Below are 26937 nucleotides of genomic sequence, written 5' to 3' on the forward strand. Positions count from 1 at the left end.
CAGGACAAAAGCTAGAACTTAAAGCTGACCTTCAGTCATTTTTTTATTCTGCCAGTAAATACCTTATACTACCCACTTCCTGATTCTTGTCTGGTAAAAAGCCTAGGCTTATGACATCATGCACAGCTCTCTTTCTCACTCTCGTGAGTTTGCCAATAAGGGAGAGGGTGAGTCATAAGAGGGCCAATGAGAGCTGCAGAGCTGGATGTGTGCCTCTGTGTAAATCCAGGAAGTGAACAGGCAGAAGCTCAAGCTGCCCACAGTTAAAATGGTTGCAGCCAGACTCGGTGGAGGGAGATTTCTGCAGCATATTTGTGGTAAAGATGTTTTTATTACAAATTATGTGTACAGACTGCAATTCCTCTTTAAGGAAATTGATATATTTGCATATAACTTTAGCTTCCTATGTCTCTGGAGCTGGAGCCACTGATGGTGAATGGATTCACCCACCCACAGCATGAATATGTTTATAAGCCCTCGACCATCCCCCACCCCCCCTCCGTCTCCGTGCCAGTACACATGCTAAAATCTAAAAAATATTGCTGCAATACTGCTCGAGCTTTTGTTAAAATTACAGCAGTATCCTTTCAATGTTTTTGCATCTTTTAGAGAATTTTAATCCTAAGATTTGGTCAAGCCTACGCAGTTGTACTGCTTTAGACTTCTTCAGCTGGCAGGTTACCTACAAAATTTTGTAACCAACTTTTCTATGTACAGGAAAACCTTCTAATCCGCCTCCACATTCACATCGCAGATGAGTCCAAAGAAGATATCTGCACTGCACAGCACTGTATTTCTCATCAGAAGTTTGCAATGACCCTTTTTGAACAGGTATGGCCCATTTTGTTCTTAATGACACATTATTCTACACTGATCAACACACATTGTTCATATATCTGGTTATGTCTTTCCAAGGAAGTGAAAGCCTTTCTCAAATATCCTTCCTCTGGAGGTTGCTAGCAGTACCTTGAAAGGTGGTGGCTTGATCTCGTGGTTCACAGTACCCATGAAGCTCAGCAGGGGGGGCACCACACCAACCACCATTGTAACAAGGCATTCTTTAAATGCCCCACCATTGTAAAGGGGCTTTATAGTAAAGAGACTGAAAGTTGGTCAAGACTTTCACACTGGGGTGCTTTTTCACAGAACACGCTCTGCCACTCCTGTGCACACACTTTAGACTCCCCTGATGTGAGGTTCGTCCTCACGACGATGGCTGGCCAAGGGGAGTTTAGAGATGGGTGGGGAGTCTACTGATGTCCCGACTCCACCCACCAAGCGCTGGACTAAAGACCCGCCCACAGTATCTGGAGTTTTGCGTGGCTAGTAACAGACGTAGGGGAGATATTCGACAGGTAAGGATACATGCACGAGGCATCTATATCCTTATACATAAGCACTACGGTAGTTTAGAAATGATAAGAGTGGGTTTACATCCACTTTAAGGGCGTCTTCTCTTCATTGCTACCTTTGTTTTGTATTGCGTCTGACCAGTAGAAGAGTTTATTTTAATTGCTAATTAAACACATTTTTGCCTTATTAAGTGCAGGTAATTTATAGTGAGGTGTGGCCAAAAGATGCAAAATAGCTTCACTGGCTGCCAAACTGCTGGAAAAATGCTTTTAGCAATGGCATAGCACGTAAACTGCCAAATTAAAAATCCTAATTTTCTTCTTATCTTATCATATAGGGCTGGAAAAATGCCTATACAAATCTATGAACAGTTTAAGCTAAACAGTTAATCGGCTTGACAGAACAGCCTGTGTGCCACCACCCTAAAAGATTTATTATTCTTGTTTTTACAGTGTGTCTGTACTAGCTGTGGTGCCACATCAGATCCATTGCCTTTTATTCAGATGGTGCATTATATCTCTACTACTGCACTTTGGTAAGATTAAGTGAAATCCTTGACAAAATGTAAGACTGTATTATGTTTAGTAATAAAATGTTATTTCTGTATATGCATAAGTTTGTTTCATAACTGATCATTAACTGGAAGAAACATGCCAGTATGCTGATGGATGAACTACCCTAGAATGAAACTAGTATGAGATGTTCAGCATTTCTCCAAATTGAAAATATAATATTGGAAGTTGTTTAATAGACATATGGGAGGATAAACAACTGCATGGTGAGAACCAAGAATTAGATTTTTGGGTGAAGGAAACTAGTATAATTGAGCCAGGTTCACACCATTGCACTGCATTTTATGTGGTTAACAAGCAGTTTTATACGCGTTCCTATTGACTTCTATTAGACTGTGCTTTCTTATTAAGGTTTTGCATGCTGCGTCTTTCAGAAAATACATGGTCTAAAAAGAAGTCAATGAGAGTGCACGTATAACACACATGTAATTCAAAAACCAGTATGAACCTAGCCTTACTCTGGAGCAGTGGTCTCCAAACTGCGGCCCAGGGGCCGGGTGCAGCCCTTTTGCTTGCCTTTATCTGACCTTTTATCCAGCCTTTGGGGCACTATTCCTCCCACTGACATTAACAATGGGGCATAATTCCTGCCACTGACACAAATGACGGGGCACTATTCCACCCACTGACACCAACGATGGGACATTGTTACTGACACCAGGACATTTTCTACTCCCACTGGCCACAGTCTGGCCCCTTTAAAGTCTAAAGGATAATAAACTGGCCCTTTTGTTTAGAAAAGTTTGGAGACCCCTGCTTTAGAGCCCTGTTTGTACAGGTTTGGAAGGAGTAATTGATACAAATCTGTTAAACAGCCAATAGGAAATAATAACTAGGACATTTAAGAACTACATGGGTGCCACTTCGTACATAAGTTGAGCTCACATAGGTAGTCTCCCTGTTGATAATTCTTGGGAAGATATCTGTCTATAGCTATCTTTAGGAACGTGGGCCTCTATTATCACAGAATACTATCAACTATCTAGTTAAATGTCCTCAGTAATTCGTAAACTTGCAGAACTGCTTTTGTCATATAGCAAAATACTTTATAGGGTGTGTGTGTATATAGTCTACTGAAAGCAGGCAATGTATTATGTTCTATTAGTCATAAAGACTTTTATCACTTGTGACTCAGTTAGGAATATTTTACTAAAGCATACTTTATTTTTTTTCTTGTAAACGTAGCAATCAGGCAATATGTATGTTGGAAAGAAGAGAAAAGCCAACACCTGACATGTTTGGTGAATTATTACAGAAAGCAAGTACTATGGGAGACCTGAGGAACTGTCCAGTAAGTAATAATCTCTTTTGAAAGTATACATTTCATTTACTTTCTGTTTTCTAAGAAGAACCATGTTTGCATTTACAGAGTAACTGTGGTGAGAAAATTAGAATCCGTCGTGTGCTTATGAACGCCCCTCAGATCATTACAATAGGATTGGTGTGGGATTCTGATCACTCAGATTTGGCTGAAGATGTTATACACAGCCTTGGGACCTGCCTGAAGCTTGGTGATGTGAGTTTCCTGTTGTTCAATGCTTTGATATTGTTAACCACTTCCTTACTGGGCACATATACCCCCCTCCTGACCAGGTGAAATTTCAGCTTCCGGCACTGGGTCGCTTTAACTGACAATTGCGCGGTCATGCGACGTGGCTCCCAAACAAAATTGACGTCCTTTTTTCCCCACAAATAGAGCTTTATTTTGGTGGTATTTGATCACCTCTGCGGTTTTTATTTTTTGCGCTATAAACAAAAATAGAGCGACAATTTTGAAAAAAAAACAATATTTTTTACTTGTTACTATAATAAATTGCCCAATTTTTTTTAAAAAAACAATTTTTTCTCAGTCTAGGCGATACGTATTATTCTACATATTTTTGTTAAAAAAAAAAAGAAGCGTCTGGTTTGCGCAAAAGTTATTGCGCTTACAAAATAGGGGACAGAATTATTATTTTTTATTATTTTTTTTTACTACTAATGGCGGCGATCAGCATTTTTTTTCGTGACTGCGACATTATGGCGGAGACATCGGACACTTTTGACACATTTTTGGCGCCATTCACATTTATACAGCGATCAGTGCAATAAATATGCACTAATTACTGTAAAAAAGTGACTGGCATTGAAGGGGTTAACACTAGGGGGTGAGGAAGGGGTTAATGTGTACCCTGAATTGTGTTACTGACTGTGGGGGAAGGGGGGTGACTGGGGGAGGTGACCGATGCTGTGTCCCTATGTACAAGGGACACAGATCCGTCTCCTCTCTCCCCTGACAGGACGTGGAGCTCTGTGTTTACACACAGAGCTCCACGTCTTGTCCCTGTAGCCGCTGATCGCGAGTCCCTGGCGGACATCGCGGCCGCCAGGCACTCGCATCGGCATCTCAGCGATGTGGCGAGCGCGCGCCTCCGCCGGACGCGCGCGCGCCGCTGGCTGCGCGCGCAGGCCGTAAAAACACGGCCTCCCAGAGATGTAGAGCCACCCTGAGGCCGTACAAAGTCGTACGGCCGTCGGGAAGTGGTTAAGAGACCAGTTTATATAGTGAATTTATAGTCGCTTGTTTACCTTTTTGTATACATAGCAAGTTAATAAATGGAGGAACTGCACATGCATCTACCACCAAAAATCTGCTTCTTTTTACAAATAGTTTAAAAAGAGCCAAAATGTTTTAAGGATACCAAGGACTTGTGCTATTGCACCAAGACCTAAACTGTTCTGTTAAGTGAACAGGGAGTTTGTACAAATATTTTAATATGGGCTGTTGGCATGGGGGAAGATTTTTAAGAATTAACAAAAGTACATTTTAGTTTTTACTTTTATTTCATTTTATAGAAGAAACTTGGTTGTGATTTGTGACAGTGAAACCAGTTTGGCTCCAGTTTTAATAAGCTGACCTCAATAAGTTTGCAATCAAAGTAATTTCTGTGGATCAGTCAGAGAGTTCTGAAGATGGTAATGAATTAATGATGTGGCTGTGATGAGAGGAGGTCAGATTTTCCTCCAGCCGCTGAATCGGACCATAGCGTTCATCCGCTCACACCCCCTATCCCATAGGAATTAATGTATGTCCGTATTTCATCCAAAAATGGATGGATAAAATACGAACATACTGTCCGCATGTGTGAAAGGGCCCTAAAATTCTACTGAGAAATAACATACATATATACACACACATAACGCCACCCATTTATGTTCCTGCCTGGCCCAAGTGAATAAAGGTTTAAATCCCTGGAAAATAAAAAAAAATCCACCCCGTACTGCATGGGTTAAATGCTAATTTAGTCTAGAGGCAGAGGATTGAGGTATAAATACCTAAAGGATAGGTTCACCTTTAATTTAAAAATAATATATGCACATATTTTTGCCAGTAAAAAAATGTGCATTTATTATTTTTTTAAACGGTGGCCTACAAAAGTATTGCAGCCATGATCAGCAGACTGCTTGTGCAAAGTTCGGCTCCTGCACACACTGCCTAAAGCTCTGTGCCCATACCTCTGTACAAGCTGCCATTGCAGAGGCAGTAGGCAGTGTGAATAAAATATGGGTGTGCTGTGATCAGTGTGCTTGCAGTTCATTTAAACTACAAGTCTGTTTGCTGCAGTGGCGGACAAAACTTGTAGTTTCTACATTCAAAGATTCCTGTGAATCAATGATGTGGCTGTGAAGAGGGGAGGGGGTCAGCTAAGAACATGGTAAATCCTAAATACTGGTGTAAGATGTTCTAAAATGTGAATTTATAATTTAAGCTGGTACATATGCACAGTTATTTTTTTATTTTTTTTAATTGATGGCTGGTTATTGCATCTACACAAGTGATGTGGATGCAGGAATATGCAGGGACATTGTGTTCTGACAGTGGGGACCTGCTGCAGCCAATTGGCTGCCAGCTGCTGATTGAACAAGGTTTTCCAGTTGTCCTTTTCAACAGAAGCTGATCTAATGATTGGCTTCTAACAATGGCAGCTACACTCAGATTGAAATTCAGCCGTTCCTTGCTAAACTAGACAAATCTCAATCTTTTTGGGTAGGCAATTTTACCTTATTCCTTGCTCCAGCAGGCTCCATCCACTGTTGTGCCTTATCCCCTTCAGCTTCCAAGTTGTTTGCTGTGGTCACACTCCTGCCTCCCCATCATACCATATAGGGTTAATGTCCCTGTATAATATGTGATGTCATGGCTTTGTGTGGAGGAAGAGAGCACTGGAGCGGGCTGGAACATGGAATAAAGTAGATGAAAGAGGCCAATTCTCCCCCCCCCCCCCCCCCCAAACACATACACTGCCAGTATGGACTTTTTTATACTTTTCTGGAGTTGGCCCTATTATGCAATCCCATTCATTGCTGTTAATACTTAGATATTTTAATAGGTTAAGAGGAATATACTGGGACTTCTGAGGTGATAGATAGGTGTATTCCACATACATTATATCAAATGTGTATGTGGAATCTATGTATCACCTCAGAAGTCCCTAACCTAACCTATTCAAGAAATGTACTCTCTCATTTAGTAAACCTGCAATGCAAGGTGCAGGGCAGGTTTACAGACTGCATATTACATTGTGGAAGGCAGAGAAGGTCAGACCTCACATGGAGAAGGTGCAGTCTGCCATCCATCTCGGATCTTCACTCTGGGGAGGTCTGCAGTGTGCTGCTGGGTAGGAAGCAGTGATCCCTGCTCCTGTGTAATTGTCTCTTCTAGCTCCGCCCACCCATACTGGAGCTCTTACTGTGAAAGCCCCGACTCAGCCAACCACACTAACAGGAGCCCAGGGAGAGAGCCGAGGGAGAGGATGTTCTCTCTTTCTAAGAAGGGGTGTGCCTGCTGCCTCAGAGAGGAGTTCGGCTATCAGGAAGGGCACATCTGCCATTCTCTTTTGACGCAGGCTGTAGCGGCAGCACAGGGCATAGGATATCTATGATACTCTTCTGCCTGCTTACAACCCGCCCCCTCCCACACTCCGCCCAGGGCACCCTCCTGCCCACCCCTGGGCTTACCTATAGGTACAACTTACCAATGGAGGTTTACAAGTTCTTTAACCACTTCCCGCCCGGCCTATAGCCGATTTACGTCCGGGAAGTGGTTGTGAAATCCTGACAGGACGTTCACGAACGTCCTGCAGGATTTCATGCCGCACGCGCCCGTGGGGGCGCGCAGCGCGGCGATCGGTGATGCGGGGTGTCAGTCTGACACCCTGCATCTCCGATCTCGGTAAAGAGCCTCCGGCGGAGACTCTTTACCACGTGATCAGCCGTGTCCAATCACGGCTGATCACGATGTAAACAGGAAGAGCCGTCGATGGCTCTTCCTCACTCGCGTCTGACAGACGCGAGTAGAGGAGAGCCGATCGGCGGCTCTCCTGACAGGGGGGGTTCGCGCTGATTGTTTATCAGCGCAGCCCCCCCTCGGATCGCCACATGGACCACCAGGGAAGCCCACCCTGGACCACCAGGGTGAGCCAAAAAAAAAAGCCTGAAAAAAAAAAAGCCTGAAAAAAAATAAAAATAAAGCATTAAAAAAAAAAAGATGCCAATCAGTGCCCACAAATGGGCACTGACTGACAACCTGGGTAAATCACCTGTGCTGCCCCACAGTGTCCATCAGTGCCACCCCAGTGTCCAGTGCCACCCCACAGTGCCCATCCATGCCCAGTGCCCACCTATCAGTGCCCATCTGTGCCACCCATAAGTATCCATCAGTGCCACCCATAAGTGCCGCCCATGAGTGCCCATCTGTGACGCCTAAGAGTGCCCATCAGTGCCTCCTATGTGTGCCCATCAGTGCCTCCTATGTGTGCCCATCAGTGCCGCCTATGAGTGCCCATCAGTGCCGCCCAAGAGTGCCCATCAGTGCCGCCTATGTGTGCCCATCAGTGCCGCCTATGTGTGCCCATCAGTGCCGCCTATGAGTGCCCATCAGTGCTGCATACCAGCGCCGCCAATCAGTGACACCTCATCTGTGCCCGTCAGTACTACCTCATCGATGTCTATCAGTGCCAACTCATCGGTGCCCATCAGTGCCACCATATCAGTGCCCGTAATTGAAAGAGAAAAAACGTATTTACAAAAAAATTAACAGAAAAAAATAAAAACATCATTTTTTTTTCAAAATTTTCAGTATTTTTTTAGTTGTTGCGTAATAAAAAAAAATCGCAGAGGTGATCAAATACCACCAAAAGAAAGCTCTATTTGTGGGTAAAAAAGGACGCCAATTTTGTTTGGGTACAATGTAGCACGACCGCGCAATTGTCATTCAATGTGCGACAGTGCTGAGAACTGAAAATTGGCTTGGGCAGGAAGGTGCGTAAGTGCATGGTATGGAAGTGGTTAATGCAGCTGGTCTAAATTATTCTTGACTTGATTCTTTTTTTTTTTTCTCCCCTTGTACAAATACACACAGTATAAGGGTAGAGCATGAGCACTCAGGAGGGAGCTGGGGGTTGAACTTATTAGTATGTTGCTGCTTGATTGTCCAGTCATTAGGGTGGGGGGCATCTTGAATATTTGACATGCCTAATTGTCAACAAGTCTAAGTTGCTTTTCTTAAAAGATTTTTTTTTTTCAGTTATTTTATAGGGTAACCGATGACCGAGCAAAGCATTCTGAGCTGTATCTTGTAGGAATGATCTGCTACTATGGCAAGCATTACTCCACATTCTTCTTTCAAACCAAAATTCGCAAATGGATGTATTTTGATGATGCCCATGTAAAAGAGGTAAAATATTGATCTGCCTTTGAGAGAGATTCTAAAATATTAGTGTGGAATGAGACTAAAAATGTGTTATTTACATGTCTAGTGGTTGAAGTTTGTGCTTTTTTATAAGTACTGCTCTATATTAAATGTATGGTCAGTTCAGCTGAATATAATTGATGCATTGTGATTCAGCCATCCACGATTCTGCATTGATGCTACGACTGGCTAAATCATTTGGGGAATGACGACATCCGGTGCACCGCACCCTCTTTTTCCACCGCCCACCTAGCTGCTGACGTCGTCCTCAGCTGCCCACTGTTGCAGGCTGCTGCGGGAGACCTAAGCAAGCATCCCCGACTCCGGGAATACTGGACGCGCTTGTCCTCAGTCCTTCTCGCAGACTGTCATCGGGTTTTTGGTAGGTACTAGGTAACTGCACTTTAAAGGATATTAACCTCTCATGGTTTTCTTTCTTACTATAATACCTGTCATTTACCCATGGATATGGTATCAGTGGCAAGTAGATGCAGAACTGTCGGCTTCATATTTCATCTAGCATTGTGTTTCTCTATCAGCAACATATTTATCCCTAGCAGCAAATAACCCAAGAGTCTATCTACCCAATAACAATACATTTACCTTTTAGCTGCATAAATTTACCCCCCTCCAGTGTATATACTGTACTTCCAGGAGAATATGTACCTTTTTTATTATTATAGCGAGATTTGTTAAATAGATACTAAAGGGTATTAAATAAAATAGATTATATACTTGCCTGCTGACTGTCTACTGTATTATCTCTGCAGTCTCTGACCCTCTCTTGTAGTATGCCTGCAGTCTCTGACCCTCTCTTGTAGTATGTCTGCAGTCTCTGGCCCTTTCTTGTAGTAGTTCTGCAGTCTCTGACCATCTCCTGTAGTAGGTCTGCAGTCTGACCATCTCCTGTATCGTGTCTGCAGTCTCTGACCATCTCCTCTAGTATTTTGTGAGGGAGCCTGGAGCTCCTCTTTAAGTTGTTTGCTGTGTTTAAACTTTACTACATGCAGGGAGTGGTGTGTCTGTGTGTGTTTTTTTTTTTTAAGAACACATAAAATAAGAAAATGAGTTCTTCTGACTGCTTGAATTTTTTTGATGAAAACCATGAACAGTAATCGTGATGCATTGCGAAATAAATAACATTTTGAGAAAGTGAAGATGTGCACCTCCAGATTCTAAGGGTGTTTTGTATGTTATGGAAGCTAAAGTATCTCACAAATAGAGTACACCCATCACGTTTTTGTAAATATTTTATTATATCTTTTCATGTGACAACATTGAAGAAATTACACATTGCTACAATGTAAAGTAGTGAGTGTACAGTTTGTATAACAGTATAAATTTGCTGTTACCTCAAAAACACTCAATCCACAGCCATTAACTTCTAAACCGCTGGCAACAAAAGTGAAAATGTCCCAATTGGCCATTTTCCCTCACGGATGTCATGTGACTCATTAGTGTTACAAGGTCCCAGGTGTGAATGGGGAGCAGGTGTGTTAAATTTGGTGTTATCACTATCGCTCTCACTCTCTCATCCTGGTCACTGGAAGTTCAACATGGCACCTCATGGCAAAGAACTCTCTGAGGATCTGAAAAAATTAATTGTTGCTCTACATAAAGATGGCCTAGGGCTATAAGACCCTGAAACTGAGCTGCAGCACGGTGGCCAAGACCACAGAGTGTTTTAACAGGACAGGTTCCACTCAGAACAGGCCTTGCCATGGTTGACCAAAGAAGTTGAGTGCACGTGCTCCGCGTCCTATCCAGAGGTTGTCTTTGGGAAATAGACGTATGAGTGCTGCCAGCATTGCTGCAGAGGTTGAAGGGGTCAGCCTGTCGGTGAACAGACATCTGCCACACACTGCATCAAATTGGTCTGCATGGGTGTCTTCCCAGAAGGAAGCCTCTTCTGAAGATGATGCACAAGAAGGCACGCAAACAGTTTGCTAAAGACAAACAGACTAAGGACATTGCTAGATTACTAAAACCATGTCCTGTGGTCTAATGAGACCAAGATAAACTTATTTGGTTCAGTTGGTGTCAAGTGTGTGTGTGGCGGCAACCAGGTGAGGAGTACAAAGACATGTGTGTCTTGCCTACAGTCAAGCATGGTGATGGGAGTGTCATGATCTGGGGTTGCATGAGTGCTGCTGGCACTGGGGAGCTACAGTTCTACAGTTCATTGAGGGAACCACGAATGCCAACATGTACTTTGACATACTGAAGCAGAGCATGATCCCCCCTCCCTACGGAGCCTCGGCTTCAGGGCAGTATTGCAACATCACAACAACCCCAAACACACCTCCAAGATGACCACTGCCTTGCTAAAGAAGTTGAAGGTGAAGGTGATGGACAGACCAAGCATGACCAGACCTAAACCCTTTTGAGCATCTGTTGGGCATCCTCAAACGGAAGGTGGAGGAGCGCAAGGTCTCAAACATCCATCAGCTCTGTGATGTCCTCATGGAGGTGTGGAAGAGGACTCCAGCGGAGACCTGTGAAGCTCTGGTGAACTCCAAACCCAAGAGGGTTAAGGTAGTGCTGGAAAATAATGGTGGCCACACAATATTTGTTAACGTGCTTTAGTTACTTCCCCATTTGCTTTAATTGTTGCATTTGGCGAGCTTGTCCACACCATGTAAACACTTGTCCGCAGCTTAAGGGATGGTGGTTGGTGAAAATTCTGCTCAAACGCACATTTTTGCCACCACACATCTAAATGAAGCGTAAATGTTTTGTAACCATTTTGTCAGAACTTGATTAATCAGATGCTCTTTATCACTAATGTGCAAGCGAAACTTAAAAGCATGTTCTGTACACATTGTACAGTTTTACTCATTACAGTCATGGCCAAGAATATTGGCACCCCTATATTTTTGTTGGATAATGCACCACTTGGCCCAGAAAATTGTTGCAATTACAAATGTTTAGGCATTCTCATGTTTATTTTGTTTGTATTTGTATGACACAAAAAATTGGAGAAACAAAAAGCCAAATCTGACATTTTCTATGCAAAACTTCAAAAGTGGACTGGACAAAATTATTGGCACCTTCTCAAAATTGTAAGAAATTATTGCATTACAAGTTTGTGATGCTCCTGCATTTTGTAAATAAACTGACCAGTATCAATTAACAGGTGCTGACAATATAGAAGTCACACTAGCAAACAGTTAAAATGGTTAAATGTTAACTCAACCTCAACCAAGCAGGCAAAACATTTTGTGAGGATTTGAAAACAAAAATAGTGGAAAAGCATGGACAATCTCAAGGTCACAAGTCCATCTCCAGAGATCCTAATGTTCCTGTGTCCACTTTGCGCAACATTGTCAAGAAGTTTATAGTCCATGGTACTGTAGCTAATCTTCATGATCGTGGATGAAAGGGAAAAATTGATCAAAGAGTTTTTCCCAAACTTACCTGAGGAAGCCAAAATTATTTTGGTAGAATGAGTGCTGTGTACAGATGAAACAAAATTGCAGCTTTTTGGTAAAGCCCATCATTCTACTGTTTTCAGAAAAAGTAATGAGGCCTTTAACCACTTAAGGACCGCCTCCTGCAGATATACGTCGGCAGAATGGCACGGCTGGGCACAAGCACCCGATTGCCGCTGAAGTCCCGCGATCGGTCCCCGGAGCTGAAGAACGGGGAGAGCTGTGTGTAAACACAGCTTCCCCATTCTTCACAGTGGCAGCTTCATTGATCGTGTGTTCCCTGATATTGGGAAACACGATCAATGACGTCACACGTCCAGCCCCGCCCCCCTACAGTTAGAAAAACATATGAGGTCACACATAACCCATACAGCGCCCCCTAGTGGTTAACTCCTAAACTGCACTGTCATTTTCACAGTAAACAATGCATTTTTTAGTGTGAAAATGACAATGGACCCAAAAATGTGTCAAAATTGTCCGATGTGTCCGCCATAATGTCGCAGTCATGAAAAAAATCGCTGATCGCCGCCATTAGTAGTAAAAAAAAAAAAAAATTAATAAAAAATGCAATAAAACTATCTCCTATTTTGTAAACGCTATAAATTTTGCGCAAACCAATCGATAAACGCTTATTGCGATTTTTTTTTTTATATACCAAAAATAGGTAGAAGAATACGTATCGACCTAAACTGAGAAAAAAAAAAAATATATATATATATATATATATATATATATATATATATATATATATATATATATATATATATATATATATATATATATATATATATATATATATATATATATATATATATAATATTTTGGGGGGGATATTTATTATAGCAAAAAAATATTGAATTTTTTTCAAAATTGTCGCTCTATTTTTGTTTATAGCGCAAAAAATAAAAACCGCAGAGGTGATCAAATACCACCAAAAGAAAGCTCTATTTGTGGGAAAAAAAGGACGCCAATTTTGTTTGGGAGCCACATCGCACGACCGCGCAATTGTCAGTTAAACTGACGCAGTGCCGAATCGCAAAAACTGGCCAGGTCCTTTACCTGCATAAAGGTCCAGGTCTTAAGTGGTTAAAGAGAAGAATACCGTCCCTACAGTCAAACATGGTGGAGGTTCACTGATGTTTTGGGGTTGTTTTGCTGCTTCAGGCTTTGGATGTCTTAAATGTGTGCATGGCATTATGAAATCTGAAGACTACCAAAGAATTCTGGGGTGCAATGTAGGACCCAGTGTCGGTAAAATACAGCATTACTGTGCCCCATCACTTGCTCATTACTGTGCCCCATCAATTGCAGCATTACTGTGCCCCATCAATTGCAGCATTACTGTGCCCCATCATCACTTCAGACTCACCACAAACACTGCCCTGGCGCCGCTTTGAGCCGAGGCTGCAGTGCTCTCCTTCTCCTCCTCTTGTATCTCACACACAGCGTGCATCTTCCGCTGTGTGTCATGGAGCTGGGTTTGTTTGGCGGCACATTGTGATAAGGTCCCGCCCCCCTAGACCGGCTAATGTGATAGGCAGAACACTGATTCAAACTACTATCACATTAGCCGACCTAGGGGGGTGGGACCTTCTCACACCGTGCCGTCAAACACAGACCCAGCTCCATGACACCCAGCGGAAGATGCACGCTGTGTGTGATACAAGAGGGGGAGAAGGAGAGCGCTGCAGCCTTGGCTCAAAGCGGCGCCAGGGCAGTCCAGCCCTGCCGCTCTCTGTGTCCTTCGGCTGACAGTTTCCTGGCTGATCGCTTGAGCCAGGAAACTGTCAGTCTGGTTCACCCCCGCTCCTCACTCGCCCTGGACTAAATTCCACTCGCAAAATGCGAGCAAACAAGTGAATTTTTGAGGGATATATATATATATATATATATATATATATATATATATATATATATATATATAGGCAATTTTTATAATGTGCTTTTTCTTTTTCCCTTCAGATTGGTCCAAAATGGAAAGATGTTGTTACAAAGTGTATTAAAGGTCACTACCAACCACTACTGCTACTATATGCTGATCCCAGGGGAACGCCAGTAACTGTACCAGACGTGTTGTCTCAAATGGATTTGCGACAGTACAGCAGAACTTGTTACGACAGTGAGGATTCAGGTATGTGTTTAAACTAGTTGGGTCTAACCTAGGGCTAATATTACTTCTATATGTTTTTATGAGTCAGGCTTTTCGTGTACAAAGACATTGTTTTTTTATATTTTCTTTTTTGTTTTGTTTTTTTAACAAACTAAGGGCTGCACTGCAATGCTTTATTCTGCCAAAGCAAGTATGCTGGAAGTTCCTGCCTTTTTGAAATGCCCTTTCTAAAGCTGGCGTTGGACTGTTCGAATCGAAGCTCTGGGAGCCATTCCTGCCGCGAGAACACAATGATTATTGCTAGTGGCTATAGACACTGGCACTTCTTGCATGCTAAAAATCGGACATGCTGCTTGTACCCACTGTGATTGATGGATCGGCTTGGGTACAGTCAGCCTGCCTATAGATGGACCGAATCTTGGGCCGATCCCTGCTAAACCAGCAGATTTGATCTGTATATGGCTCGCTTAAGTAAGCTGCTGTTCTCAGGTGGAGACTTCCAGCATGCATGCATGCTTGCTTTGGCTGAATAAAGCTTTATAAGATTAAGTATTTTTTTATCGGAGTGCAGCCTTCATTTTGTTACAGTGACGGTGCATGACCCAGAGGCGGTCGGTCATGTGAGCTCCGAGGGGCGCTATAAAATAAGGTATTTTTTACAATGCATGCACTGAGGCACATCATTTATTATAACAGACGAGATTGTAGCAAGAAGACACTGTGGCTTAACAACCACTTTCCGTAATTAAATGCAACTTCCTCAGGGCAAAAAGCCGGGTTGACAGGCAGTCCTTATATACATCATTGAATCTAAAGGAATGGGGCCGTTTTCTTGAAGCCTTTGGAGAACCAATACTCAGCAACCATCTTCGCAAGGATAACTCAATAGGGAATTACATGCGCCCATGTTCTCAAATATCGTACTAGGCACGGCCACCATATTACTATAGTCTCTGGCTTAGAATAGAGAGCTTAGTGACTGGGGGCAAAAGAATGCGACTCCCATGTTTAACCACTTCCCGACCCCCGCATGTACATATACGTCCACAATATGGCACGTACAGGCACATGGGCGTACAGGTACGTCCCCGCCTTACCTGGGTTCGGGGGTCCGATCGGGACCCCCTCCGGTACATGCGAGGGCCGGGAACGGTGTACGGGAGGTCCGGGAGGAGGGGGCGGCTATTGGTTTCCAGCCGTCCCCTCTCGATCTCCCTCGGCGAATGAGATTCCAGCTGAGCCCTCCCTGCCTGTGTAACTGTAAACACAGGCAGGGAGGAAGTGACGTTTTCTCCCCTCTGGCGGTCTTTTCGTCCGGTTCCAGAGGAGAGAAGACGTCAGTACTGTGAGTTGCACCAACAGCACACTGACACAGCACACATAGGCACATAACCCCCCCCGATCACCCCCCCAGCACCCCCAGATCACCCCCTGTCACAGTGTCACTGATTGCAGTGATCATTTATTTTCTGATCACTGCTTTTAGTGTCAGTGTGACAGAAAAAAGTGTCAGGGCAGTTAGGTTTAGGCCCCTTTAGGTCCAGGGTAGCCCCCTACCCCCCCCCCCCAATAAAGGTTTAACCCCTGATTGCCCCTAAAGTTAACCCTTTCACCCCTATTGCCAGTGTCACTAAGCGATCGGTTTCTGATCGCTGTATTAGTGTCACTGTTGCCGCTAGGCAGTTAGTTTTTTTTGAGGTTCGCCGCCAGGTTTATATAGCGTTAGGTACCCCCATAAATAAAGGTTTTAACCCCTGATTGCCCCGAGAGTTAACCCTTTCACCCCTATTGCCAGTGTCACTAAGCGATCGGTTTCTGATCGCTGTATTAGTGTCACTGTTGCCGCTAGGCAGTTAGTTTTTTTTGAGGTTCGCCGCCAGGTTTATATAGCGTTAGGTACCCCCATAAATAAAGGTTTTAACCCCTGATTGCCCCTAGAGTTAACCCTTTCACCACTGATCACTGTATAAGTGTCACTGGTGACGTGGTTAGCCAGTTAGTTATTTAGTTATTTTAGGTTCGCCACCAGGTTTTTAGAAAGCGTTAGGTACCCCCATATATTACCGAATAAAGGTTTTAACCCCCTGATTGCCCCCTAGTTAACCCTTTCACCAGTGATCACCGTATAAGTGTTACGGTTGACGCTGGTTGGTTAGTTTGCTGTTTATAGCATCAGAGCACCCGCCGTATATAACCCAATAGGTTTAACCCCCTGATCACCCGGCGGGTGATATAAATTTAATTTTAGCGCCAGTCAGGGTCTGCGTCGCCCCAGGCAGCGTTAGGTTAGAGCCAGTACCGCTTACACCCACTCGCTAAGCATACACCCCCCTTAGTGGTATAGGATCTGAACGGATCGATACCTGATCTGATCAGATCTATACTAGCGTACCCAGCAGTTTAGGGTACCCAAAAACGCATTGTTAGCGGAATCAGCCCAGATACCCGCTAGCACCTGCGTTTTCCCCCTCTGCCCAGCCCAACCCACCCAAGTGCAGTATCGATCGATCACTGTCACTTACAAAACACAAGACACATAACTGCAGCGTTCGCAGAGACAGGCCTGATCCCTGCGATCGCTTACAGTTTTTTTTGAAGCGTTTTCTACATTTGCTTTTCTATAGTCAGGTGCTTTTTTTACCTGTGAATCCTTACCATTGTACCACTAAATTTAGAGTCCAAAATGGCAAACCGAAGGTACAATGATAAGCAGGCCTTGGAGTTCATGTGCATGTCAGATAGTGAAGAGGAGGAGGTCACGCATCTGACAGATTCTGGCTCAGAATATGAACCCATTTACGACAGCGGCTCCATGTCAGATAGCTCGCACGACGAAGTTGAGGTCCCTGCTAAGGCCAGGCGTACCCGATCCCATTCTGATGTTGTTGAGCAGCAAGAACCGCAGGACCCTCGTATGGAGCAGAGATCCAGTACTAGCGCCGCTATTCCTTCTGGTGAATTGGCAAGCACCAGCGGCCTAGTACACCCTGGTCGTTTATCCAGCACTGCAGTAACACTTGGTGACGTGGCGAGTCCCATAAGTGCAGTTGAAGCTGGCGATGTGGCAAGCACAAGTAGTGTCCCGCTGCCACCAAGAAGAAGACAGAGACAGGCCCGTCGTGCCCATAGTGCCCTTCCTGTAGAATTTGCCTATCCTGATTGGGTCCCCACCACTTCTACAGCACCTGTACTTCCCCCATTCACTGGCCAACCCGGTATTCAGGTGGATACAGCGAACTTTACGTCACTTGATTTTTATTCGCTGTATTTCACGGAAGATCTCTATAGATCTATTGTGGACCAGACTAATTTATATGCTGGTACTTACATCGCCGCTAACCCCCAGTCTCGCCTTGCCAAACATTGGAAACCTCTCGAGGTTTCCGAATTTAAGACCTTTCTGGGCCTTACCCTCAACATGGGCATACACAAATTTCCGTCATTGCGGATGTATTGGTCCACACATCCCATTGACCATATGTACATTTTCTCTGCTCACATGGCCAGGAAACGATACGAGGCGATCCTGCGGTTCCTGCATTTCAGTGACAATGCACTTTGTCGTCCACGTGGAGACCCTGAATTTGACCGGCTCTACAAAATTCGGCCCCTCGTAAACCATTTCAACGAACGTTTTGCAGCCTTGTTTAATCCCCAGCAGGTTGTATGCGTTGATGAGTCCCTGATTAAATTTGCTGGCCGCTTGTCTTTCAAACAGTACCTTCCCAGCAAGCGTTCCAGATACGGGGTCAAGCTCTATAAGCTCTGTGACAGGGCCACAGGCTACACATGGAGCTTTAGGGTTTACGAGGGAAAAGATAGTCAGGTAGAGCCGGAAGGATGCCCAGATTACATGGGGAGCGCTGGCAAGATTGTTTGGGACTTGGTGTCACCCTTATTCGGAAAGGGGTACCATTTGTATGTGGACAATTTTTACAGCAGCGTGCCACTTTTTAGCCACTTATTTGATCAACAGATTGGAGCATGTGGCACCGTGCGACCTAATCGCCGGGGCTTCCCCCAGCGGCTTGTAGATGCCCGTGTTAGGCCGGGGGCGAGAGCCTGCTGCAGATGTAAAAATTTGCTCGCTGTGAAGTGGCGGGACAATAGGAATGTTTTCGTTCTTACCACCCTTCACGCAGACACGACAGTCCAAATTCGTACGGCGACTGGTGTTGTGGAGAAACCCCTCTGTGTCCACGAATATAACCAAAACATGGGAGGGGTGGACCTCAACGACCAGTTAATGGCGCCGTATCATATTGCCCGTAAGACGAGACGCTGGTACAAAAAAGTGTCTCTACATTTATTTCAATTGGCTCTACTGAATGCTCATGTCGTATACAGAGCTTCAGGACGGAATGAATCCTTCCTTCAATTCCAGAGGGATATCATCACAGAACTCCTGTATCCAGGCGGTATTGTACCTCACCATCTCCTACCAAATGCAGTAAGCCGACTGCATGAGAGGCATTTTTCTTATGTCCTCCCGAGTACCCCTACCCAACGAGCCCCCCAAAGAAAATGTCGTGTCTGTACCAAGCGCGGATTTAGGCGTGACACCCGTTATTTTTGTCCCAAATGTCCTGGCAATCCTGGTCTTTGTATTGGTGAATGTTTTGAACGCTTCCACACACACGTTAATTATTAGTGTAGGGTGAAACATTTCACAGGCTAGGCACACTCACACAGGGTCTCCCAAGATGCCATCGCATTTTGAGAGACCCAAACCTGGAACCGAAAAGTTGAAGTTACAGTTCACAGTTACAAAAAAAAGTGTTAAAAAAAAAAAAAAAAAAAAGTAAAAAATAAAAACACACAAAAAAATATAAAATAAAAAAAACAAAAATAGTTGTCGTTTTATTGTTCTCTCCCTCTCTATTCTCTCTCTATTGTTCTGCTCTTTTTTACTGTATTCTATTCTGCAAAGTTTTATTGTTGTTGTGTTTTTTCATGCTTGCTTTTCAGGTATGTAATTTATTTTACTGTTTTCAGGTACGCCATTCAGCTGTTGCGCGGACTTATTTATCTTGACAGCAACAGCGTTTGCTCCCACGATATATAAAGCCGCGACTCCAGTGCTGTAGGAGGTGATTTCACCACCACAGTTAAAAAAAAGAGCATATATGCCGAAGCATGCGGGCAGCAGGGGCGGAGGAGCGATTTTGCTCCTAATGCCGCGTACATACGGTTGACATTCCTACGGAGGCTTTCCCGTGGAAAAGTCTGACCATGTGTACACGGCATAGAAAAGTCCGACCGTGTGTACGCGGCATAGAAAAGTCCGACCGTACGCGGCATAACTTTTTTGCGGGAGGATGCCCCCATGCTTTGGCATATATATATTTTAGGCACAGGTTGCGTTAAAAAATGTTTTATTTTTTACTATGTTTTTTTATAGGTATTTGCTTTGCAGGTATGGTATGATCTTACTGTTATACTGGAATGTTACTTTGTTTTAATGTTAACCATCATTTGCTTAGCAGGTACGCCATTCAGTTGCAGTGCGGATTTATTTAGCGTGACAGCAACAGCGTTTGCTCCCACGATATATAAAGCCGCGACTCCAATGCTGTAGGAGGTGATTTCACCACTACAGTTCAAAAAAGAGCATATATGCCGGAGCATGGGGGCATTAGGGGCGGAGGAGCGATTTTGCTCCTAATGCCGCGTACATACGGTTGACATTCCTACGGAGGCTTTCCTGTGGAAAAGTCTGACCATGTGTACACGGCATAGAAAAGTCCGACCGTGTGTACGCGGCATAGAAAAGTCCGACCGTACGCGGCATAACTTTTTTGCGGGAGGATGCCCCCATGCTTCGGCATATATAAATGGTGCATGTATGCCCATCATTAGAAGTGGGTGGATGAAGGGAGGTATTCTAATGGTGGGCATACCCACCGATCAATCTTTTTTTTGTTCAGCCAACAGACTGCATGAAAAAAAAAAAGATTACAATACATGTCCAACAAGAACCATCAACGTACTGGTATGTTGCAGGACTTTGAATGGTTATACCAGAATGATGCCTGCGGGTTTAGGCATCATCTTGGTATCATTCTTTTCAGCCAGCGGTCGGCTTTCATGTAAAAGCAGTCCTAGCGGCTAATTAGCCTCTAGACTGCTTTTACATTCAGTGGGAGGGAATGTCCCCCCCCCCCAGATATAAACGGCGCCATTGAGAATATGGGAAAGCATTTTATCACACCGATCTTGGTGTGGTCAGATGCTTTGAGGGCAGAGGAAAGATCTAGGGTCTAATAGACCCCATTTAAAAAAAAAAAAAGAGTACCTGTCACTAACTATTGCTATCATAAGGGATATTTACATTCCCTGAGATAACAATAAAAATGGTAAAAAAATAAATAAATGGAAGGAACAGTTAACAAATAAAATAAAAAAAGCGAAATAAATATATAAAAAAATAAAAAAAAGCATCCCTGTCCCCCCCTGCTCTTGCGCAAAGACGAACGCAAGCGTCGGTCTGGAGTCATATGTAAACAGCAATTGCACCATGCATGTGAGGTATCACTGCGAAGGGCAGATCGAGGGCAGTCATTTTAGCAGTAGACCTACTCTGTAAATCTAATGTGGTAACCTGTAAAGGCTTTTAAAGGCTTTTAAAAATGTATGTAGTTTGTCGCCACTGCGCGTTTGTGCGCAATTTTAAAGTATGTCGTGTTTGGTATCCATGTACTCGGCCTAAGATCATAATTTTTATTTCATCAATAATTTGGGCAATATAGTGTGTTTTAGTGCTTTAAAATAAAAAAAAGTGTATTTTTTCCCCAAAAAATGCGTTTGAAAAAACGCTGCGCAAATACTGTGTGGAAATTTTTTTTGCAACACCCACCATTTTAATCTGTAGGGCCTTTGCTTTAAAAAAATATATAATGTTTGGGGGTTCAACTTTACTTTCTTGCAAAAAAATATGTTTTTATGTAAACAAACAGTGTCAGAAAGGGCTTTTTCTTCAAGTGGTTAGAAGAGTGGGTGATGTGTGACATAAGCTTCTAATTGTTGTGCATAAAATGCCAGGACAATTGAAAACCCCCCCAAATGACCCCATTTTGGAAAGTAGACACCCCAAGCTATTTGCTGAGAGGCATCTTAAGTCCATGGAATATTTTAGATTTTGACCCAAGTTGCGGGAAATATAAATATATATATATATATATATATATATATATTTTTTTGCGCAAAGTTGTCACTAAATGATATATTGCTCAAACATGCCATGGGCATATGTGGAATTACACCCCAAAATGCATTCTGCTGCTTCTCCTGAGTACGGGGATACCACATGTGTGAGACTTTTTGGGAGCCTAGCCGCGTACGGGACCCCAAAAACCAATCACCGCCTTCAGGCTTTCTAAGGGTGTAAATTTTTGATTTCACTCCTCACTACCTATCACAGTTTCGAAGGCCATAAAATGCCAAAATAGCACAAAAAAAAACCCAAATGACCCCATTTTGGAAAGAAGACACCCCAAGGAAACTGCTGAGAGGCATGTTGAGTCCATTGATTTTTTTTTTTTTTGTCCAAAGTGATTGAATAATGAGAAAAAAAAAAAAAAAAAGAAAAATGTGTCACTAAATGATATATTGCTCACACATGCCATGGTTATATGTGGAGTTGCACCCTAAAATACATTCTGCTGCTTCTCCTGAGTACGGGGATACCACATGTTTGGGACTTTTTGGGAGCCTAGCCGCGTACGGGACCCCGAAAACCAAGCACCGCCTTCAGCATTTCTAAGGGCGCAAATTTTTGATTTCACTCCTCACTACCTATCACAGTTTCGAAGGCCATAAAATGCCAAAATAGCACAAAAAAACCCCAAATGACCCCATTTTGGAAAGTAGACACCCCAAGCTATTTGCTGAGAGGCATGTTGAGTCCATGGAATATTTAATTTTTTTGCCCCAAGTGATTGAATCATGACCAAAAAAAATTAAAATAAAAAAATGTACAAAACATTGTCACTAAATGATATATTTCTCACACATGCCATGGTTATATGTGGAATTGCACCCCAAAATACATTCTGCTACTTCTCCTGAGTACGGGGATACCACATGTGTGGGACTTTTTGGGAGCCTAGCCGCGTATGAGACCCCGAAAACCAAGCACCGCCTTCAAGATTTCTAAGGACATAAATTTTTGATTTCACTCACACAAATCTTGAAGGCAGTGCTTGGTTTTCGGGGCCCCGTACGCGGCTAGGCTCCCAAAAAGTCCCACACATGTGGTATCCCCGTACTCAGGAGAAGCAGCAGAATGTATTTTGGGGTGCAATTCCACATATAACCGTGGCATGTGTGAGAAATATATCATTTAGTGACAACGTTTTGTATTTTTTTTTTTTGGTCATTATTCAGTGACTTGGGGCAAAAAAATTAAATATTCCATGGACTCAACATGCCTCTCAGCAAATAGCTTGGGGTGTCTACTTTCCAAAATGGGGTCATTTGGGGGGGGTTTGTGCTGTTTTGGCATTTTATTGCCTTCGAAACTGTGATAGGTAGTGAGGAGTGAAATCAAAAATTTATGCCCTTAGAAATCCTGAAGGCGGTGATTGGTTTTCGGGGTCCCGTACGCGGCTAGGCTCCCAAAAAGTCCCACACATGTGGTATCCCCGTACTCAGGAGAAGCAGCAGAATGTATTTTGGGGTGCAATTCCACATATAACCGTGGCATGTGTGAGAAATATATCATTTAGTGACAACGTTTTGTATTTTTTTTTTTTTTGGTCATTATTCAGTGACTTGGGGCAAAAAAATTAAATATTCCATGGACTCAACATGCCTCTCAGCAAATAGCTTGGGGTGTCTACTTTCCAAAATGGGGTCATTTGGGGGGGTTTTGTGCTGTTTTGGCATTTTATTGCCTTCGAAACTGTGATAGGTAGTGAGGAGTGAAATCAAAAATTTATGCCCTTAGAAATCCTGAAGGCGGTGATTGGTTTTCGGGGTCCCGTACGCGGCTAGGCTCCCAAAAAGTCCCACACATGTGGTATCCCCGTACTCAGGAGAAGCAGCAGAATGTATTTTGGGGTGCAATTCCACATATGCCCATGGCATATGTGAGAAATATATCATTTAGTGACAACGTTTTGTAAAAATCTTTTTTTTTTTTTTTTTGGTCATTATTCAATCACTTGGGGCCATAAAATTAAATATTCCATGGACTCAACATGCCTCTCAGCAAATAGCTTGGGGTGTCTTCTTTCCAAAATGGGGTCATTTGGGGGGGTTGTGTGACATCTTGGCATTTTATGGCCTTCAAAACTGTGATAGGTAGTGAGGAGTGAAATCAAAAATGTATGCCCTTAGAAATCTTGAAGGCGGTGCTTTGTTTTCGGGGCCCCGTATGCGGCTAGGCTCACAAAAAGTCCCACATATGTGGTATCCCCGTACTCGGGAGAAGCAGCAGAATGTATTTTGGGGTGCAATTCCACATATAACTATGGCATGTGTGAGCAATATATCATTTAGTGACAACTTTGTGCAAAAAAAAATCAGTTTGTCATATTCCCGCAACTTGTGTCAAAATATAAAATATTCCATGGACTCGACATGCCTCTCAGCAAATAGCTTAGGGTGTCTACTTTCCAAAATGGGGTCATTTTGGTTTTTTTTTTTGCTATTTTGGCATTTTATGGCCTTCGAAACCTTGATAGGTAGTGAGGAGTGAAATCAAAAATTTGTGCCCTTAGAAATGCTGAAGGCGGTGCTTGGGTTTTGGGGCCCCGTATGCGGCTAGGCTCCCAAAAAGTCCCACACATGTGGTATCCCCGTACTCAGGAGAAGCAGCAGAATGTATTTTGGTGTGCAATTCCACATATAACCATGGCATGTGTGAGAAATATATCATTTAGTGACAACTTTTTGTAAACATTTTTTTTTTTTTTTTTTTTTTTCGTCATTATTCAATCACTTGGGACAAAAAAATTAAATATTCAATGGACTCAACATGCCTCTCAGCAGTTTCCTTGGGGTGTCTACTTTCCAAAATGGGGTCATTTGGGGGGGTTTTGTACTGCCCTGCCATTTTAGCACCTCAAGAAATGAGATAGGCAGTCATAAAATAAAAGCTGTGTAAATTCCAGAAAATGTACCCTAGTTTGTAGACGCTATAACTTTTGCGAAAACCAATAAATATACGCTTATTGCGATTTTTTTTACTAAAGACATGTGGCTGAATACATTTTGGCCTAAATGTTTGACTAAAATTTAGTTTATTCGATTTTTATTACTTTTTGTTATAAGAAAAATCTTTTTTTTTCAAAATTTACGGTCTTTTTGCGTTTATATCGCAAAAAATAAAAATCGCAGAGGCGATCAAATACCATCAAAATAAAGCTCTATTTGTGGGAAGAAAAGGACGCAAGTTTCGTTTCGGTACAACATTGCATGACCGCGCAATTACCAGTTAAAGCAGCGCATTGCCAAATTGTAAAAACACCTTGGGTCTTTAGACAGCGTATTGGTCCGGGGCTTAAGTGGTTAAGTAGTAAAAAGCCATAACATAATAGTGCCCGAAATATTTTGCAATTACTAAATGATTTGTACTGCGAGTGCCCACACAAGGCAGTTTCTTGATTATTGTCAAGGCAAAGATCATACAGTCTGCCAAATTGTGATTGGTAGTTTGGCAGATCTTCAAACTGGCTGCCTCTGTCTAAACCTCAATCCAAGGTTGATGGTCTTGGGTTGATGGTCAGTTGGACCACCTAGGCTTGAAGAAAGGGGTGCGCCTCAGAAACGCATCAGCCATTCAGCCATTGAAGTATCGTCTGATCCTCCTTGTCATCAGGTCCTGCTGGCAGGTGTCAGGAGATCAGCTTGACTGTTAGAAAAGCGTTTATTCAAGCTCCTTTTGTAAGTTCGACCATTGCTTTTATTATATTTTAATACAACTTTTTTATGTGGTAATGCACTAGTGACTAAATGACCAATGTCTTGACTTTGATATTGTGACCAGGCACTTGTGACCTTAGTGAAAAGTAAATATTTTAGTAATTCTGTAACCATTTTTTTAAATCTTGTGGTAAGAATTGTAAAAACAATAAGTTTTTATTTTTTGAAAGTAGGTTTGCTTTAATGCAGCTACTTTTGCTCACTTCTTAAATATGCTTTAGTATGCTAACAGGTAAAAGATATTTACTTTCTGATACTTATAATTTTTTCACAAGGTCTTATGAGAGTTTGGCAACCCATAGAATGTTCTTGCTCATCTGAGCTCATGCCCAAGGCAACTTATCAGATTTCTTATTTACTACTACTTTCTTTGCTCCATTTTTTATAATTTGTGCCTGTTGGTAGCCTTTTCCTGTTCTAAACATACAATACAGTAAAATCTTTTGTTTCTCACAAATTGCTCTGATTTCTGTATTGTCCATCAGGCAGGGAACCATCTATCTCCAGTGATACAAGGACAGACTCTTCCACAGACAGCTGTCACTATAAGCACTCGCATCATGAGTCTGTGGTGAGCCATTTCTCCTCTGACTCACAAGGCACTGTCATCTACAACCTTGAGAACGATGCTGCGTCACAGAGCAGCAGAGATACGGGTATGTATTTTGTGTTGAGAATCTTCTGTACAATTAGATTTTCAATTCTCATGTTGACTGATGCAAAGCAACAGTTTGTCTGTTTTGCAAACACTTCAGCTCATAATTGGAGTATTTGCTACATTTAAGATACTTTAAGGCCCATTTGACACCGCCGGAATGATCGAGTCCACCTGTCCATTATTAAAGCGGACCTGATCAGACGACTCATTGTTCTCTATGGGAAGGCAGATGTAAAGGGTCATGTGTCCGTTTACACCAACCTGCACCTGGGGGATCGGATGATAGATAGATGGACGGTATCGGTATGATATCCCCGTCAAGCATTCCCTCCTCTCCATACAAGAACATCACAGGATCATCCACACATGAGTCAAGACTGAATGCTGGAACCAAGACAGAGTTTAATGTTATAACACACAGCTTATATGTAATTTCCAAAACTGTTACAATGACAAATCTCCGCCCCCCTCACACTGGGGCTTCCATACAGATGATTAGGCAGACACGACGGAGTTGTACTGAATACATTAACTAGACAGCTCGACCCTGCATATAGAGAGATAATTACCACCATGGAGCAATCAGAATAATTAACACAAGCCACTTAAACACAGATCTCCTTCACACAACACAATAGATCAATTAACCTTTAGAAATAGTGAGGGGACATTAGCACGTCAATAACCTGTTAGCCGAGGACTGAATCACACAGGGCAAGCAGGGAGAATTAAACTGAGACATATAGGCAAATGCATCACAATGGCCCCCCTTTTTCTCCCTGCTCCGGCAAACCCGGTTGGACCTTCCCTGGTCCAGTAGGGTTGACGGGTTCAGAGCTTTTAGTCCGAGGTTAACTCCGTTTGGCGTGACTGACCTCCCTTGGCAACTGCTTCAGACTCGGGTATGCCACCGGGTCGTCAGATCACACGCCGTTCAGTCCCCAAGTCTTTGTGCGATCTGCAGAGTCACCAGAAGTCAGTGTGAAGACGGCGAATGGGTCTGTGCGCCGCCATCTAGGTGTCCCGCTATGGGAGGGGCAGGTTATGGCTCTGAAGTGACAATCACAGGAGATTCATAAAAAGAAAAAGTTATATTTGTTGAAATGCTGTAGCACTGGTGCTCAGAGGTCGGGGGGGGGGAAATCAGTGCCCCATAG

General features: G+C 43.1%; 1 protein-coding gene across 6 annotated transcripts in view; it reads left to right on the forward strand.

Annotated features, from left to right (window-relative positions):
- The window catches only part of USP54 (ubiquitin specific peptidase 54), a 201257-nt gene that overhangs the window by 117417 nt on the left and 56903 nt on the right, over positions 1-26937 (forward strand). For 5 of the 6 annotated variants that reach the window (XM_040320461.1, XM_040320463.1, XM_040320457.1 and 2 more), the window contains exons 5-11: positions 718-831; positions 1806-1888; positions 3111-3216; positions 3295-3441; positions 8491-8640; positions 14049-14217; positions 25608-25778. In XM_040320461.1, the coding sequence (XP_040176395.1) occupies positions 718-831; positions 1806-1888; positions 3111-3216; positions 3295-3441; positions 8491-8640; positions 14049-14217; positions 25608-25778 (940 nt within the window). The remainder of the gene's footprint in view (positions 1-717; positions 832-1805; positions 1889-3110; positions 3217-3294; positions 3442-8490; positions 8641-14048; positions 14218-25607; positions 25779-26937) is intronic. The other variant, XM_040320460.1, reaches the window with a different exon arrangement.

This window comes from Rana temporaria, chromosome 8 (genome assembly GCF_905171775.1).
Source record: "Rana temporaria chromosome 8, aRanTem1.1, whole genome shotgun sequence".
Lineage (NCBI taxonomy): Eukaryota > Metazoa > Chordata > Amphibia > Anura > Ranidae > Rana > Rana temporaria.